At 38.5% G+C, this 19107-nt stretch overlaps 1 protein-coding gene across 1 annotated transcript; it reads right to left on the minus strand.

The window, feature by feature from the left end:
- Positions 1-1049: 1049 nt before the first annotated feature.
- On the minus strand, positions 1050-16523 carry LOC127673522 (centromere-associated protein E-like). Its single transcript, XM_052169194.1, has 8 exons — positions 16371-16523; positions 15136-15294; positions 14050-14199; positions 13645-13875; positions 11623-11787; positions 11196-11477; positions 10576-10788; positions 1050-1245 (listed from the first exon to the last, which is right to left on the minus strand). Exons 1-7 carry the CDS (start codon positions 16521-16523, stop codon positions 10612-10614), a joined length of 1317 nt encoding a protein of 438 aa, XP_052025154.1. The 3' UTR covers positions 1050-1245; positions 10576-10611.
- Positions 16524-19107: the final 2584 nt, after the last annotated feature.

Raw genomic sequence — 19107 nt, forward strand, 5'->3', positions numbered from 1 at the left:
TTAGGATGATATTTTCCAGCACTTATCCAATCTATTAACACTTCACATTTCTGTTTCTAAGTCTCATCTCCAGCTCAGTTATTTTCCAAAATTGTGTGACACAATCCAAGATAGGAAAATACCCTAAGAATGTACAACACAGTCTTGTTATGACACAGATATCTTGACATCTCAGAATATTTTTTTGAAAATATTGCACTTTTAGAGAAATGTTTATAAGGAACATTTTTTTTTAATTATCTGTGTGCCTATTTTCCACATCGCTTGCTTGACACCTGCAATTCCATTTCCAAGTATCCCCTACAAACAATAACCCTGCTCTCTGCACTAGTGCAAGCTTGCATCACAAGGTAGGTCTTATATTTTGAAATCCATCTCTGCTAGTTTGTACAACTTGTTGAAAGGAATGTTCAAAACACGTAGCCCACAGAAAGATCAGTGTGGAGCAGGGCTGATTGTTAGAGTGTGTCCCTCCTTCCTGCCCTTTCTCTGCTTCTTGAAGTGGCTGAATGGATGCCCGGGTCTCCTCAGATAGTTATCTGGATTTTTGTTTTCTATTATTGCAGCCTGTATCTTCAAACCACAAACCAATATAATTGCTTCCTTCTTACATTTGCTTCTAGTCAGGTATTTGGTAGTAGAAAAGGAAAAGGAGCTAACCCAAAAAACTTAATAAATAATAAGTTCTGTTTTCCATTCCACAAAAATCTCAAAACCATTAAATAAATAGATGAACCTATGGATAATTGATTTGAAATATTTTATACAAACGTAATGATATCAGCATATATTAATAAATGCAAATAAGTCATAGATATAACATTTAGTTATAATGATTTAAATTATATTTTTATTTTAAACTATGTACCAAAATATATTTACAAAAATTTAAATGAAGATTTTGTAGGGTTGAAATAAGAATTAAGGTTCTTAAATAAAATACAAATATATGATTATTTAAGAAGCTAGCTTTTAATATGAAAATAAATGAAGTAAGCTTTTATTGACAGACAAAAACATGGCTTGAGAGACAAAACATGGCTTCTGGCTCAGCTCTCCATCTTTAATCCCTCTCTCCCAAGATACAAAGGCAGGTCAAGTCCCTCCTCTGAAGGCTGGAAACTGGTTCTTCTTGCTCTTCAGAAGGTGGGCGGATCAGGTTGCTGACTGATATTCTTGAGAACAGTGGGCTGGGGGAGGTCACAATAAACGGCAGGGTAGGCATTCTGTCAGTCTCCGAGGAGTCTGCATGAAGATGGAGAAGACTATTAAAATAAAAAATGCATCTGATGCTTAAGCTGACATGGAGGTCAGACACATGGGCAAGAAGCAGCCCTATTGTGGGGACAACAAATAAGGTAAACCCAAACTGTTACAGGAAAGTATAATTGACAAATGTGAAAGAAAGAAGAAAGGATATGTCAGGCTTTTCTGAATTAGTAAGAAAAGACAGGCAGTCTTATGAAGCTGCATGGATGAGGACTGGTAAGATACTAGGGTGGGAGTGGGGATTCTGGGCAGGAAAAGTACAGTATCTTGTCATTTTTAAAACCTACTTTTAATAAGGGTTCTCAAATGTTTGACACCTCTTTCTAGCCCACCAACCAAAGTCAGGGGATAACAGATGATAAGTAGGACAAGGGGATGTGGACCTGTTTGGCAGGAGGCAAGCGTAAGAATATAAGCAACAGAAACCAAGATTATTTTTCATCATCAGAACCGAATTCTTACACCATAGTAAGTACTGGATATACCAGCACACTGGAAAAGCAAGACTCTGATTTAAATGTCACTGCTAATGATGCTGATAGAGGACTTTAAGAAGGACATAAATAATGCCCTTGAAGAAATACAGGATAACACAGTTAAACAGGGAGAAGTCTTTAAAGAGAAAACACAAAAAATCTCTTAAAGAATTAAAGGAAAACACAAACAGTTGAAGGAAAAGAATAAAACCATCCAGGATCTAAAAATGGAACAAGAAACAATAAAGAAATCACAAAGTGAGACAACCCTGGGGTTAGGAAACCTAGGAAAGAAATTAGGAGTCATAGATGCAAACATCACTAACAGAATACAAGGGATGGAAGAAGAGAGCATCTCAGGTGCAGAAGATACCATAGAAAACATTGATGCAACAATGAAATAAATGGAAAAAGCTCCTAAGCCAAAACATCCAGGAAATCCAGGACACAATGAGAAGACCAAACCTAAGGATAATAGGTATAGAAGAAAGTGAAGATTCCCAGCCTAAAGGGACAGTAAACATCTTCAACAAAGTTATAGAAGAAAACTTTCTGAACCTAATCAGAGAGATGCTCATGAACATACAAGAAGCCTACAGAATTCCAAATAGGCTGGACAAGAAAAGAAATTCCTCCTGGCACATAATAATCAAAACACCAAGTGCACTGAACAAGAAAAGACTATTAAAAGCAGTAAGGGAAAAAATCAAGAAACATATAAAGGCAGACCTATTAGAATTACACCAGACTTCTCACTAGAGATGGTGAAAGCTAGAAGATCCTGGGAAGATTTCATACAGACCCTAAAAGAACACAAATGTCAGTCCAGGCTACTATACCCAGCAAAACTCTCAATTACCATATATGGAGAAAGGAAGATATTCCATGACAAAACCAAATTTACACAATATCTGTCCACAAATCCAACCCTCCAAATGATAATAGATGGAAAATGCCAACACAAGGAGGGAAACTAATACAAGAAAGTAATCTTTCAACCAACCAACACAAACATAATTCCACCTCTAACAACAAAAATAGCAGGAAGTAACACATTTCCTTAATATCCATTAATATGAAAATTAATATTACTAACATATCCTAATCGATTGCAATAAAAAATAAATAGAAATGTATTGACTGTCACCCAGTGGTCTCTATAATGTGGTAATTGGAGAAATATGTCCAATATTGTACAATCCATATATACTTTCTGCTTGATTGTATGGGACAGTGTCTTGCTATGTACCACATAATGGTCTTGAATTCATGCTTCTCCTATCTCAGCCCCTCTATTAGTAGGATTGTTTACTTGATGTTTGTACACTATACTATGGTTTTCAGAACAGCTTACATATTTCAATATTATTTAGATAGCCAAAAGAAACATAGAAAATTAATTTATGCAGTGGCTTGTAAGAGAACAACAGAGTGAGATTAAATTTTTTTTGCTTGGTACTTACAATTATTGTATCAATTTTGAAGAAGAGGAACTTATAAGTTACTCTTTTTCTGAGACAAATGCTTGTCAAAGTCAACACAGCCAATGAACCAGAATATTACCCTCATCTAATGTCTGTGTCACCCTCTAAGCAGGACTATCGTTCATGGAAACAGTTGATGAATGATTTCATGGACGTCTTAAAACACATACCATTTCGTAAATGAATGTAACCTGTTCCCTGTGGGCTGAGAATGATAATAATCACTCAAGTCAAATAGCTTTGACCATAACAGGAAATCTGTATCCAAATAAGCATGCTTACAATTCATTCCTTTGTACAGCAGAAATATCAGCTTTTAGCTTTAACTACTATGGAGGTAAAATCTGTGGTGATGTGAGAAACATTGAAGTACAGCCTTATTATAATGAACTCTAATGTCTAAAAATTGTTCTTATTTTGGTTTGTATGACAAGATCATAAGCTCTATTAGAAACAAAACAAACAAAAAAGATTTTACCTATGTTCATTTAATAGTATGTCCATCTTCCTTATGATTGGTATAAATATAGTTTGAATACATTAAAAAAAGTTTTAGCCAACTTACCATGCCTGTAGGTAGTGACCTGTACTTATTTTAGTAGTTGCATAAAAGACTATTATGCAGAAATATAATGATTTATTATTCTTATGCTATTAGCAAGCTTTTGCTGTTAAAAAAGTAATACAACTTTGATACATGTACACCTTTTGTGTACTTGATGAATTTATAATATTTGTGAGATTGAAGGGAAGATATACTTATAACTAACATATTTATTATAATTATAAGTTTACTATCAACTAGTTATAAGATTGATTTTAAACTTAAAGAGAAAAATAGGGAGATCTGCACCACATCTGGCACAGAGAAGACACAACTTCCTGGTGCTTTCTAGAGAACCAACAGGAGCAGGGTATTAGTCCGCCTATCCCCTTCTGCCCCTTCTACCTCTCCCTCCTCCACTGTCACTGACCCTTGCAGTTGGGATGAGAGACCTGTGCACACCTAGCACAGAGAGGAAACCACTTCCTGATGCTCTCTAGAAAACTGACAGCAGCAGGGTGTTAGTTCACCTATCGCCTTGCACCCCTTCTACTCCTCCTTCCTCCCCTGTCACCGAACCTTTCCAACAGAAGTGGGAGACCTGTGCCACATCTGGCACAGAGAGGACACCACTTCCTCATGCTCTTTAGAGAACCAACAGGAGCAGGGCATTCGAGAATTGGCAGGAGCAGAGCATTCGACCCTTGCTAAGTCTGCCATAGGGGAGATCCCATCACCTGATACTTCCTGGAGAATCAGCTGTTTGCAGGGCATTGGACAGGAAAAGAATCCCAGGAATACAGAAACACAGGCTGGCAGGAGAGAGAAGATAGTGTCAGCAAGACCAACTAACACCAGAAATAACGAGATGGCCAAAGGCAAACTCAAGATCATTACCATTAGAAACCAAGGCAACAATGGCACCATCAGAACCCCGCTCTCCCACTACAGCAAATCCTGCATACTCTATCACATCAAAAAAGCAAGAATCAGATTTGAAATCACATCTCATATAGCTGATGGACTACTTCAAGAAGGACATAAATAACTCCCTTAAAGAAATGCAATAGAACATGGGTCAATAGGTAGAAGTACAAAAATCCCTTAAAGAAAGACAAGAGAATATGGATCAAAAGGTAGATGCCCTTGAAGAGGAAACACAAAAATCTCTTAAAGAAATATGGGAGAATACAGGTCAACAGGTTGAAGCCCTTAAAGAGGCAGTACAAAAATCCCATAGGGGAATTACAGGAGAACATGGGTCAACATGCAGAAACCCATAAAGAGGAATCACAAATATCCCTAAGAGAATCACTGGAGAACATGGATCAACAGGTAGAAGCCCTTAAAGAGGTAACACAAAAATTCCTTAAAGAATTTCAGGAAAAAACAAACAAACAAGTGAAGGAACTGAACAAAACTATCCAGGATCTAAACCTGGAAATAGAATCAACAAAGATATCACAAAGTGAGACATCTCTGAAAATAGAAATCCTTGGAAAGAATTCAGGAGTCATAGATGCAAGCATCAACAACAGAATAGAAGAGATAGAATAAAGAATCTCTGATGCTGAAAATTCCATAGAAATAATTGACTCAACAGTCAAAAAAATGCAAAATGCAAAAAGCTTGTAACACAAAACAGCCAAGAACTTCAGGACACAATGAGAAGACCAAAACTAAAGATTATAGGAATAGAAGAAAGTGAGGATTTACATATTTTTTTTGTTTTTGTTTTTCCTGAGACAGGGTTTCTCTGTATAGCCCTGGCTGTCCTGGAGCTCACTCTATAGACCGGGCTGGACTCGAACTCAGAAATCCGCCTGCCTCTGCCTCCCAGAGTGCTGGGATTACAGGCTTGCACCACCATCACCCAGCTGAGGATTTACATCTTAAAGGCCCAATAAATATCTTCAATAAAATTGTAGAAGAAAACTTCCCTAACCTAAAGAAAGAGATGACCATGAACATACAGAAAGCCTGCAGAACTCCAAACAGACTGGATCAGAGCAGAAACTTCTCCTGTCACATAATAATCAAAACACCAAATGCACTAAACAAAGAAAAATATTGAAAGCAGTGAGAGGAAAAGGTCAAGTAACATATAAAGGCAGACCTATCAGACTTACACCAGATTTCTCACCAGAGATTATGAAAGCAGAAGAGCCTGGGCAGATATCATACAGACCCTAAGAGAACATAAATGTCAGCCCAGACTACTATACCCAGCAAAACTTTCACTTACCATAGATGGTGAAAACAAGACATTTCATGACAAAAGCAAATTTACACAGTACCTTTTCACAAATTCAGCTCTGCAAAGGATAATGGGTAGAAAATACCAATACAGGACAGGGAACCACACTGTAGAAAAATCAATAAGGTAATCATTCATCAAACCCAATAGAACATAGCAACACAACCAGAATGTCAACTTCAACTAAGAAAATAACAGCAAGCAACAATAAATTTTCCTTAATATCTCTTAACATCAATGGTCTCAATTCCCCTATAAAAAAGACATAGACTAATGGACTGGATACGTAAACAGGACCCAACATTTTGCTGCATATAAGAAACCCACCTCAGTGACAAAAGACAGGCACTATTTAAGAGTCAAAGGATAGAAAACAATTTTCCAACCAAATGGTCCCAATGAAAAAGCTGGAATGGCCATTCTTATATTGGATAAAATTGACTTTCATCCAAAAGTTGTCAAAAAAGATAAGGAGGGACACTTCATACTGGTTCAAGGAAGTATACCAAGATGAACTCTCAATTCTGAACATCTATTCTCCAAATGCAAGAGCACCCACATTCATAAAAGAAACTTTACCAAAGCTCAAATCACACATTGCACCCCTCACAATAATAGTGGGAGACTTCAACACCCCACTGTCAAAAATGGACAAGTCATGGAACCAGAAACTAAGCAGAGATACAGTGAAACTAACTGAAGTTATGGACCAACTGGATCTAAGAGATGTTTATAGAACATTCCACCCTAAAGCAAGAGAATATACCTTCTTCTCAGCACCTCATGGTATCTTCTCCAAAATCGACCATATAATTGGTCACAAAACAGACCTCAACAGATATAGAAGTATTGAAATTATTCCATGTATCTTATCAGATCACCACGGCCTAATGCTGGTCTTAAGCTCAAACAAAAGCAATGGAAAACACACATATACATTGACTTTAAACAATGCTCTACTCAACGATAGCTTGGTCAATTAAGAAATAAAGAAATTAAAGACTTTTTAGAGTACAATGAAAATGAAGACTCATCATACCAAAATTTATGGGACACAATGAAAGCAGTGCTAAGAGAAAAACTTATAGCTCTGTATGCCTCCAAAATGAGAATGGAGAGAGCTTACACTAACAGCTTGACAGTGCACTTGAAGGCTCTAGAACAAAAGGAAGCAAATATCCCCAAGTTCAGTAGATGACAGGAAATAATAAAACTTAGAGCCAAAATCAACTAAGCAAAAACAAAAAAGAGCTATACTAAGAATCAACACAACAAGGAGATGGTTCTATGAAAAAATCAACAAGATAGATAAACCCTTAGCCAAACTAACCAGGGGGCACAGAGAGAATATCCAAATTAATAAAATCAGAAATGAAAAGGTAGATATAAAAACAGAAACTGTGGAAATTAAAAAAAAAATCATCAGATCCTACTACAAGATTTTATACTCAACAAATAGATCTATTCAATATAGTACTTGAAGTCCTAGACAGAGCAATCAGGCAGCAAAAAAAGGTCAAAGGAATACAAATTGGAAAGGAAGAAATCAAACTATCACCATCAGAGAACTCCTACAGCTGATAAACAATTTCAGCAAATTGGCTGGATATAAAACTAACTCAATCAAATCAGTAGCTTTCCTCTACTCAAAGGATAAAAAAGAGGAGAAAGAAATTAGGGAAATGACACCCTTCACAATAGTACCAAATAATATTTCATACCTAGGTGTGACCCTGACAAAGCAAGTGAAGGGTCTATATGATAAGAACTTTAAGCCCCTGAAGAAAGAAATCGAGAAAAGTCTCAGAAGATGGAAAAATCTCCCATGTTCATGGCTTGGCAGGAACAATATAGTAAAAATGGCCATCTTGACAAAAGCAATCAACATATTCAATGCAAACCCCACCAAAATTCCAAACCAATTCTTCATAGATCTAAAAAGAGCAATTTTCAAATTCATCTGGAATAATAAAAAACCCAGGATAGCAAAAACTATTCTACGCAACAAAAGATATTCTGGGGGAATCACCATCCTTGACCTCAATCAAGCTCTACTACAGAGCAATAGTGATAAAAACTGTTTGGTGTTGGTATGCAGACAGGGAGGAAGATGATAGGAATAGAATTGAAGACCCAGATAAAAACCCACACAAGTACAGTCGCTTGACATTTGAAAAAGTAGCTTAAAAAAAAACAAAACAAAAAACAAAAAACAAAAAAAAAAGTGGAAAAAGACATTTTTAACAAATGGTGCAGGATCAACTGGAGGTCTGCCTGCAGAAAAATTCAAATTGACCCATTCTTATATCCTTGTACAAAGCTCAAGTCCAAGTGTGTCAAAGATCTACACATCAAATCAGACACACTGAAGCTTATACAGGAGAAAGTGGGGACAAACCATGAATACATGGGCACAGGGGAAAAGTTTCTGAACACAACACCAATGTCTTATGCTCAAAGAATAAGAATTGACAAATGGGACCTCATAAAACTGTAAAGCTTCTGTAAGGCAAAGGACATGATCAACAGGACAAAACAGCAACCAACAAATTGGGAAAAGATCTTTACTAATCCTACATCCGATAGAAGGCTAATATCCAATGTATACCAAAAAATCAAGAAGTTAGTCTCCAGAGAATTAAATAACCCTATTAAAAATGGGATACAGAGCTAAACAAGGAATTCTCAACTGAGGAAACGCAAATGGCTCTAAAACATCTAAAGAAATGTTCAGCATCCTTAGTTATCAGGGAAATGCAAATCAAAACAACATTGAGATTCCACCTTACACCACTCAGAATGGCTAAGATAAAAAACTCAGGGGACAGCAGATGCTGGAGAGGATCTGGGGAAAGAGGAACACTTCTCCATTGTTTGTAGTATTGCAAGCTGGTAAAAACCACTCTGGAAAACAGTTTGCTGATTCCTCAGAAAATTAGACACAGTACTACCAGTGGACCCAGTTATACCACTCCTGGGCATATACCCAGAAAGTGCTCCTACATGTAATAAAGACACATGCTCCACTATGTTCATAGCTACCTTATTTATAATAGCCTGAAGCTGGAAAGAACCCAGATGTCCCTCAACAGAAACTGGTATATATACACAATGGAGTACTATTCAGCTATTAACAACAATGAATTCATGATATTCTTAGGCAATGAATGGAAATAGAAAGTGCCATCCTGAGCGAAGTAACCCAGTCACAAAAGAACGCACATGGTATGCACTCCTAATAAGTGGATCCTAGTTCAAAAGCTCAAAATAAGCAAATTACAATTCACCCAGCACAGATAGCTCACAAAAAGAATAAGGACTTAAGTGAGAGTGCTATCGTTCCTCTGAGAAAGGGAACAAAATGCTCACAGGAACAACAAGGGAAGCAATGTGTGGTCCAGAGTCTGAAGTAAAGTCCACCCAATGAGTGCCCTACCTGGGAATTCATCCTATAAATAGTCAGCAAACCCCTACACCAGGACGAGAAGCATGTACCAAAAGGTGCATGCCATGGCTGTCTCTAGAGAGACTCTGCCAGAGCCTTACAAATTCAGAGGCAGAAACTAGCAACCAACTATTGGACTGAGCCTGGGATCCCCAATGGAGGATCTGGAGAGTGGTCCAGAAAAGCTGAAGGTGTATATAGCCACAAGGGAAGAACAATGACTTTGAACACCCAGACGCCCCAAGACTCCTAGGGACTGAACCATCAATCAAGAGGTTTACATGGTTCCAGCCAAAATGTGGCACAGTAATGACATTTTGGGCATCAGTGTGCAGAGTGGTCTTTGGTGAGGTAAAGGCTGAATAGAGGCCACAACAAAGGGAAACAGATTGGGGGGGGTGTTGTGGGGGAGGTGGGACTGTGTCGGGTATAGGGGCATATACATAGAAACAGAGGGTGTGAGGAGGGGTAGGGAATCATTGGGGAGGTGGGCTTTTGGGAGGGGGAAAATAGGGAAAGGTTTTACCATTGGCAATGTAAATGAAGAAGATATGCAAAAAATGGAAAAACAAAACAAAACAAAAAACAAAAAAAACAAAAAAAGAAAAATAAACTGTAAAATAAATAAGTTATGGAAGGAAGACAGAAAGGGGGCATAACATTTGAAATGGAAACAAATAAAATGATTAATAAAAAAGAATTCCAACATATGGATGATTCCCATTTCCCTGCAGTAGGATGTTTGACTTGCTACTAGATTTTGGTCACCACAAAACACTCTACTCTCAACAGGTTTCTGTTCTGGCCCAATCAGAGAATACACTGGTGAGGTCAACTCTTGGAACTGATACTGCTAACCCAAATGTGTGGAATTATAAAATGTACAAAGTGATGCTGCGGAGCTGGATGAAACCATGTGGCTCAGCAGTTGGGAGCACTACCTGTAAAAAGAGATCAAATTCCCTATTCTATACATTGTAGGTACAAGAGGCAGATACACAGACAGAAAGACAGACAGGCCCACACATGCAGAGTGAGAGAGAGTGCACCTATGGATCCCGCATCTTCCACAGTGTTGTCTACACAGAAAGCACACTCACCTTATCCTCATCTTCCCTTAGGCTGTCTTCAAGCAGTTATTTCTTTATTCGTGATAGGTCATCACTTTCTTCTTTGAGAGGTTCTGAGGAGTCTTGTGAGCAAGGTTTAAATTCTCCATCTCCATCTCCCTGCCCCTTGAGCTGCTTCTGGGTTTCACCTACATCTTCTTTTAACATAAGAAGTTGAAGCTCACTTGTCTTAAGTTCTTGAACCTAAAGACAGAAATCAGGTTAGGGTTCAGACTCTTTTAAATGAAACCTTGATTTTTGATTTTTTTTACACTTATTTTTTTATTATTGCTTTATTTTAAGGTTAAGGGATTTTAGCCTACATGTTAGTCTATGTACCACATGGACAATGGTGCCCACGGAAGTATTCTGGAATCAGAGGTAAGACAGCTGTGAGCTGCAACATAAGTTATGAGAATCAAACCAGCATCCTTTAAAGAGGATTACTGAGCTATCTCTCCAGCTAAGAAAGTTTAATTCATTTTCGATTGTTGTGTGTCTGTGTGTGTATGTGTACGTATGTGTGAGGTACTCACACACACATACCGAAGAGGTGCCGCCCCAGCCATCTCGCTCCACGCTGCACCCCACATCAACAGCCACAGACTCACCTTAGTGCCCAATTCCTTGATGCTCTCCTGCTGCTCCCTTTCTATATGAAGGGCCTCTTTTGTGTTTCTCAGCTCTTCTCTTTTCTTAATTAGAAGTTTCATTTCCTCTTGACTTTCTTCAGGTTGTTTACTCAAGCAGAACCTGTCACTCTCCGCATTCTGTAGGGCTATGTCCATGGCAAGGGGAAGTGCCCTTACTTGCTCTAGTTCATCCTTCCTCCCTTGAGCCTCACTAGTTCCTTTTAGATTACATTGTTCCTGTTTCTCACAGAGTTCTTGAACCTTCAACCAAGGATAAATAAGTTATCAGCACAACAAATATAGGTCCATTCTCTCAGAAAAATACAAAATAGGTTCCAACATAATTCAGTGTGTAACCAGTCTTCAAGTGAGCAGTTCCCTCCCACAGCTTCTGGCCTTCATTTACCCTTCTCTCTAGTTCAGCTGTGGTCAACTGCAATTGTTCCCGCATACTGGAGAGCTCAGCTTCCTTCTGGGAGAGGCTCATTTTTAGAGTGTCCATTTTGTTCTTTTGCTTTTTCAGGCAATGGTAAGCTTCTTCAAGGTTAAATTCTTCTTCAGTTTCTAGATGCTTTAGAATTACAGAGAATTATAAGATGTTTATTGAAATGAAACCATCAAATTACAATTAACTCCTTTTAAAAAGATTGAGTCATAAGGAAAAGGTTTGCTTATAAAGATCTTGAGAAATACAGTGGGAAGGGGAAAGGCATCTGTGGCTTCTGAGCTGCTGTACTGCTCATGTCCTCCCTGGAGAACTTGCTGCAGGCAAAGGAGACCATCTTCTTCCCTTGGCCAGTACAGCACACTGACCTGAGGTGGGTAGGAATGGCATGCACACCTTGGTGGTAACCAACAGCTCTCAAGTTAGACTTAAGACCTGTTCAACAAGAGGGAAATATCATCTGGTCCTGCAAACTTAAGGAACTACTCAGGGCTATGTCATAGATCTTGGAGGATAATCTACAAACAAATCTTTATTAACCAGCATAATCCGAAGCTACATTCTAAATATTTGCTCTTTTACTAACATGAGAATTTCTTTCTTCTTTCTGCCTTTGCCCTGTTCCTTGGTTGTCCAACCTCACTGATTCACTACTTTGGTATACTCACTGTCCTTCCATTCCACACAGTGGGGCTGTTTCTGTTTCTGTAGACCTTCTTGCATCTTAAAGTATTTCCTAGAAATTTCTTTAGTGAGACAGCTGATTTCCCTCTGACTCTCTTCAAGGTTCTTGGTCAGCCCAACATTTTCTACATCTATGTCCTCTGCTGTTGCTGAATGCACTGTCCTGGTATGTACTTCCACTGGCTCCAGTTCATTCACCTTTTCTGCACTGTCCCTGCCTTCATTCACATCAGGAAGTAGCTTTTGCTCTTGATGCACCAGGATGTTGTAATATTCACAATGCACAGGTTACTATCTAGAGATTACATCTTTTAGATGGATGGTGTCAGGAAAATTTATCATCAATGACAGTGACCTTGAGCCATTCAGTCTCCCTTGGTACAAGCTTCTCCTATGCACTCACCCTCAATACCTTTAAACTCTACATAACATCTATTATCAGTATACCATAGTTAGTCAGCTTAGGCCAAAAGCGAACCAATCTTTACATAGCATCACGCTAAAATCTTAAATTCTAACTGGTTCCCAAACTGTAACCAAATATAAGTTGTCATAGGTCTTTGTGAATATATTCAGTACATATAGCATACTTTATATATTGAATATATACTTACATGCAAAAATACATATACATACATTCATACATACATGCATACATACATACACACATTCATATATTTCCCATCTTTTGCTGAATCCAAATGCTACCCTCTAAGTTTTCTGTGTGTGCATACTAACTCTCCATGCATCCTGGTTGCTAGCAGAACCATTTAAATTTGCATATTTCTACAGGCACTACATTAGAATTGAGGAATTGTTTAAACATGTATACACATTGAGAAAAAGAACCATTTCATTATACAAGTTCCAATGCTCAACAGAAAGTAGTTTTTAAAACTGGACTAGTTCTGTTATCCCAATGTCATCTTTCTCACAGCATTTACAATTACTTCATGTTGTTTTATTTGCCTGGTTGCTCATTTGGCACTATTTCCTTCTACTACAACCAATATGGGTCTTTATCCCTGTTTGCACAGTGTTTCTTTTTTTTTGAGACAAGGTCTTCCATAGCTCAGGTGAGCCTCAAACTTTCTCTGGCATCCAGGCTTGTCTTGATCTCCCAGTTCTCCTTCTTTACCCCAGAGTTCTCAGAGTGTAGGTTGCACTAGCCCACACTGTGTCTGCCACAGTAGGTAGCCACTAAATTCTTATGTGGTGAATAAACTGTAACTGAGCATCGATTTTCCTTCCAAGGAGAAAGGATAGAGAAAGGGTGAAAGATATAAAGACATGACATACCTCTGCCTGTAATTCAGGGTCAGATTGTGCTGTGTCCTGGGCGGTTGCTGCTTGAGCTTCCTTTTCAGAAATGGTTCTTCTTAGACCTTTGATGATTTCATCGCACTCTTTTAGATTTGCATCGACAATGCTTAGTAATTCTTTTGTTTGTAGTTCCTTGGTCAGTAAGTGAAATTTAAACAATTTTATAGTATTCACCCATAACTGCCTCCCTCTTTCTAGCTGAAGTGACTAAAGATATATTTACCAGATAAAAAACTGATTATTACTTACTGCAGCTTCGATTTGCCTTGCATGTTCTTTAAGTTGCTTTTTCTCTATTTCCAGTAATTCTTTCAGAACATTTCTTTCTTTGGTTATAGATTTTATTTCCTCATAATTTTCATTAAGTTTCTGAGCTAACACCAGTCTCTCAGTTTCCAGACGCTCCAATGCCAGTGCTTGGCTCATGAATTCATTCTCTAAGCTCTCTGCTTCAGTCACCTTTACCCGCATCTTACTCATAGCTTCTTGTGTTCTAAAAAGTTGCTGTTGTGTCTCTTGGAGTTTCTGAAGCTTAAAAATTACAATTATTTATAATTATCATGTTGCTGATATTTGGCCAGATTTTTATGTAGTACCATTAACAGAGCATTGTCTACCCTAGTGGAAATAGATAAGCAACATTAGACATAAACTCGCTCTTAGATTAGACATAATGCTTATGATGGGTTAAACAAGTCAAGACTATCTAGAAACTCAGAATTTGAACCTGTTTGGAAAAGGGACTTTTACAGATATCATTAAGTAGTGAGAGACCAGATTCTTCTGAATTATAGAATAAAATATATTCTTCTGAGTATTGCAGTTCCAGGACAGGTCAGAGATACCAGATACCAGTCAAAGCAAAAAAGGGACTCTTCCCAAGACATCAAAAGGAAAACCAGTGACACTTCAACTTTTAAACTCAGGTTCTGTGTGTTGGGGGCCAGCTTGTTCTGGATAATAATAAGTTCTATTACAGCCAGAGCTACATAGTAAGACACTGTCTCAAAGAACAGACTCACAATGAACAAACAAAAAGGAACGGTAGCGAATGCATTTCTGTCTTGTAAGTCACTTTATAGCAATTCTGGCATTATCTTGGAATCTCACGTTTGATTAGTGGAGCAAGGTGAAATTAAACTAAAACCCAAAAGACTAGTTAAGTATACAGACACAGATTCCAAATAATCACAATCCCCATGATATAAATAAATTAAATACATATGTCATTTGTTTATTTAGAGACAAAGTCTCAGTCTATAGCTCAGGCTGGCTTAGAACACAGTAAGAAGCCCGGGCTGGTATCAGTTACAGAGATCCCCCTGCCTCAGCTTTCAAACTGAATCCGCATGCCTTTCAAACTCTTAGTATTCTCCAAGTTGGAGATATGGAAGATTAGAAGAATCAAAATCTATTGGCAGATGTGCAGTTAGGACAAAGAATTGGGAAGCAAGCACAGAAGCTTACCACTTCGTTTAGCTTCTCTGCCATTTCTGCCATTCTTTCCGGTACCATGGATAGCTCTTCTCTCTTCTCCTTGGCATGATCTTTTTCCTGTGCAGCTATCTTTGGTTGCCTTTTAAGTTCATCTCTAAGAATTCTTAACTCTTCCTGGTTTTCAGTACCCTAGAGTTTTAAAAAAGTTCTAGATTAGAATTTACAATATTAGCTTATCTTTAGAAAATCGGGAATATTCAGAAATTACTTTTGACTCAAAAATGAAGAAATCCAAGTGCAAAGGCAAATGTAAAGAAAGGTCAGTCTGCTTTCAGTGGACAAAGAGACTAAAATCATATTTTTCTGATGCTTTTATGACTTGATTCAAGCACTGACCAATGATCAGTGAGCTCAAAATGGTTCCCATTCTTTTCTGTTGGACGTGAATGAATTCACTATTAAGATCATATCACAACATGCTTGTATATGAAAGTCAACAAAACATACCAAACATGGGCAATTATACTTTGTGTTTGCATGTTAATTTTCATTCAGTTTGTTGATAAACCAGACAATTCTAAATATAGAAAATTAAAATAGCATAAAGTGTCCGATGGCTACTGCCTCCACAGTGAATTTCCAAAATTATTAATTTCATCCCATACAGATTACAGGGCCTTGCATCAGATAGAAAAACTGAGCCACATGCATGGGAATACTGGAAACCATCAATGATTTAAAACAAAATTAAGAGCTACAACAGTAAAAATGAAAACATTAAGGAACATATTTAAGAAAATATGCATACTGCCCATCAAGTCTAATACAACATAAAGAAAATAAATTATTTAGGATGTTCAATGGCTATTTAGTTTATGAAACATGTTCAACATCTTTTGTTACTAGGGAAAGATAAATTAAAATAGGGACATTATCCAAAGATCTGGCTTCCCTGGAACTGCAGTTACAGACAGCTGCCACATGGATGCTGGGACTGAACCTGGGTCCTCTATAGGAGCAGTCAGTGCTCCTAACTGCTGAGCTAGATTGCTAGATTGTTCTAGCAAATAAGTCACTGCTTTACTGTTTCCACCGCCAAGGAACAAACACCAAACTATCTACATCCTGCTTAGTTTATCTCTCAATTATTTCCCTAATTTGTTCAGTTTGCTCCCCTTCCAGAGTCATAGTTCACAGGTCATCAGCTTATATGATAGAGCTACAGACAGTAGCCACAACTTTCTAAACTTCAATTTTGATGTCACCTGCAAGGCTTTGTTGTCAGCAGCACATTCAAATTCCTCAGTGTGCCTGGCTATGCACTGGCTACTATGCACTAAGGGCCCAGTATGTCTACCTTGTATTGGCAACCCTCTAAGATTTTGGTCATATACACTTCCTCTTGAAACATCTTCCATTAAGCTGTTTCCTAGTCATCTCTTGTTCATCAATAGCTCTTCAGTGTTTACGCATCTTCTAGTGACTTACACAATATGCCTACTGATTATTATATAGATGATTTTACATTAGGATTTTTAAAGTGCCGTTACGCACATTAATGAGAGTGGATATCAAGATCTCCTTCATGTAAGGTCAATAGTTAGCAACAGATGGAACCAAGATGAAATGTTTAATTGGTCTGGTTTGAAGGCTACTTTCCAAATGAAAATACTCCCCCATGTCTACTGGACACAGAGAAACCAACCCCAGGAAAACAAAAAATACACTTGCTGGAAGGTGGGATTTCAATCCTTACATTGATTTATTTTGTCCATTACTTTTCCTGAGGAAGTATTACTGTGAATTAAATGAACCCTAGTGATTTTTGTTTTTAAGTAATCTGCATTAGCCTTTACTAAGAGTCATAGTTCAGACAGTCTTTACTAATAGCTTAGAACTTTTAAATTAGTATCTCTTCAAATAAGAGTTGGAGAGTGATACTTAAAATGCACTTCTTAGGTAGGGATGATAGACTGCATATAAACAGAATACTCTAGGTAGGGTCACCAGGCAGTGACCCTACCAACTCAATGACATCCTCAACTGTCAGAAACAAGACATTTTATTTAGTAGTCAATATCTTTTGTTATTGCTGGAGATGGACGCCAGGTAGCATTCTACCATTGACTTCCACCCTTCTTTCTAAAGCTAAGGTTTTATGAGCTGAATTATTTTAAGTTAAAACATAAAGGACACTATCAAAAGGACAAAACAGCAACCAACAAATTGGGAAAAGATCTTCGCCAACCCTACATCAAATAGAGGGCTAATATCCAATATTTACAAAGAACTCAAGAAGTTTCTGGTTACAAAGAACCCAGAAAAACAAATAACACTATTAAAAATGTGTTACAGAGTTAAACAAAGAATTCTCACCCAAAGAACTTCGGATGGTGGAGAAACATTTTAAGAAATGATCAACTCCGAGTCAGTTATGAGAGTCTCTCTGCCATCTTGGATCTCAGGCACCAGAGAAATCAGACAGACTGAGGTACACAAATATACCCCAAAGCCAACATCGCGGGGGTCTAAGCCCTACAGGCGTTGGCATGCACCCAGGCCCAGGGCTTTTTGGGGGGCCATCGGTGTGTGAACCTGGCTAGGAGGTTGATTGCCCGACCCGGTGCACACTCCGCCATTTTGACTACTGAACACCAGGCAGTTCTAACAGGCAAAGTCAGCCAAGAGCCATAGCCCGAGGCTAACATAGTGGGCACCTAAGCCAGACATGCCTTAGACTGACCCCAGGCCCTGGGCTGCTCGGTGGGCCATCTGTGTGCCAACCCAACCAGGAGGTTGTTAGCCAAGCAGACTCTCCCAGCACTTTCATGGAGCATGCGCACACCACCATTCTGGCCACCTGACAGAACCAATTAACACTCATAGCCCAAGGGGAACTTTGCTCGGGCCTTAGCCTGCCAGGATTTTGCCTAGTCTCAGGTCCTCAGCAGCTAGGTTAGCCTTGTGTGGACCAACCTGGTGGGGAGATAGGCTGCCCAGAAGTGTGACCAGCACTCGGAAAAGATCCCGCAGCAGCATAGACCATCAACAATCGCTGAAGGAGCAAACAGGCACCAGCTGATTCACAGAGACAACCTAAGGCAAGGCACGCTAGGGCTGCAAGGACACCCAAGAGGAGGGCAGTGGATTAGCAATCTGTAACAGGGGAAACCCAGGTATCCGGTGTTGCAGAAATAGCCATATAGCCTCACAGGAGGCACAAATACCAGCCAGAGACAAGACCAACTAACGCCAGAAATAAAAGGATGGCAAAAGGGCAAATGCAGGAACGCTACTAACAGAAACCTCAGCAATTTAGCAGCGTCTTAACCAAACTCTCCAACATCAGCAAGTCCTGATTATGCAAACTCACCTGAAAAACAAGATTTGGATTTAAAAATCACAGTTCATGATGCTGCTAGAAGAACACAAAAAGGACATAAATGAATCTCTTAAAGAAATACAAGGGAACATGAATAAGCTAGAAACCCGATTAATAGAAACACAAAAATCACTTAAAGAAATTCAGGAAAATAAGGTTCAAGAGATAGAAGCCAATAAAGAAGAAACACACACACACACACACACACACACACACAGACTCTGCCAATAGATAGCTAGAAGAGTGGAAAAGTGATACCATAGAGGAAGAATCCATGACCTTAAATTTTCCATCTGTCAGTATCAAGAACTAGGATAAAATGGGTGATCCTGTCAAGTTTGTCTCCTACATTGATGGGCCCTGCCTCCCTTGGACCACAATTGCAGAAGGTATTATTTAAAGTTCCTTGCTAGACCTAGGAAATAATTTGCCCGCTCGTTACAATAATTTATGGCTTAGCAGGAGGAAGAATTTCACTTAGTTTACCTCCTCAGGCTTATACACACCAGAAGATTTGCTTCCCTAAATTCATATTTGCTTTGTTTATAACAACTAGATATTTGAAAAACTCTAGATGTCCCTCAACTGAAATATGGATACAGAAAAGGTGTATCATTTTC

This window comes from Apodemus sylvaticus, chromosome 23 (genome assembly GCF_947179515.1).
Source record: "Apodemus sylvaticus chromosome 23, mApoSyl1.1, whole genome shotgun sequence".
NCBI lineage: Eukaryota > Metazoa > Chordata > Mammalia > Rodentia > Muridae > Apodemus > Apodemus sylvaticus.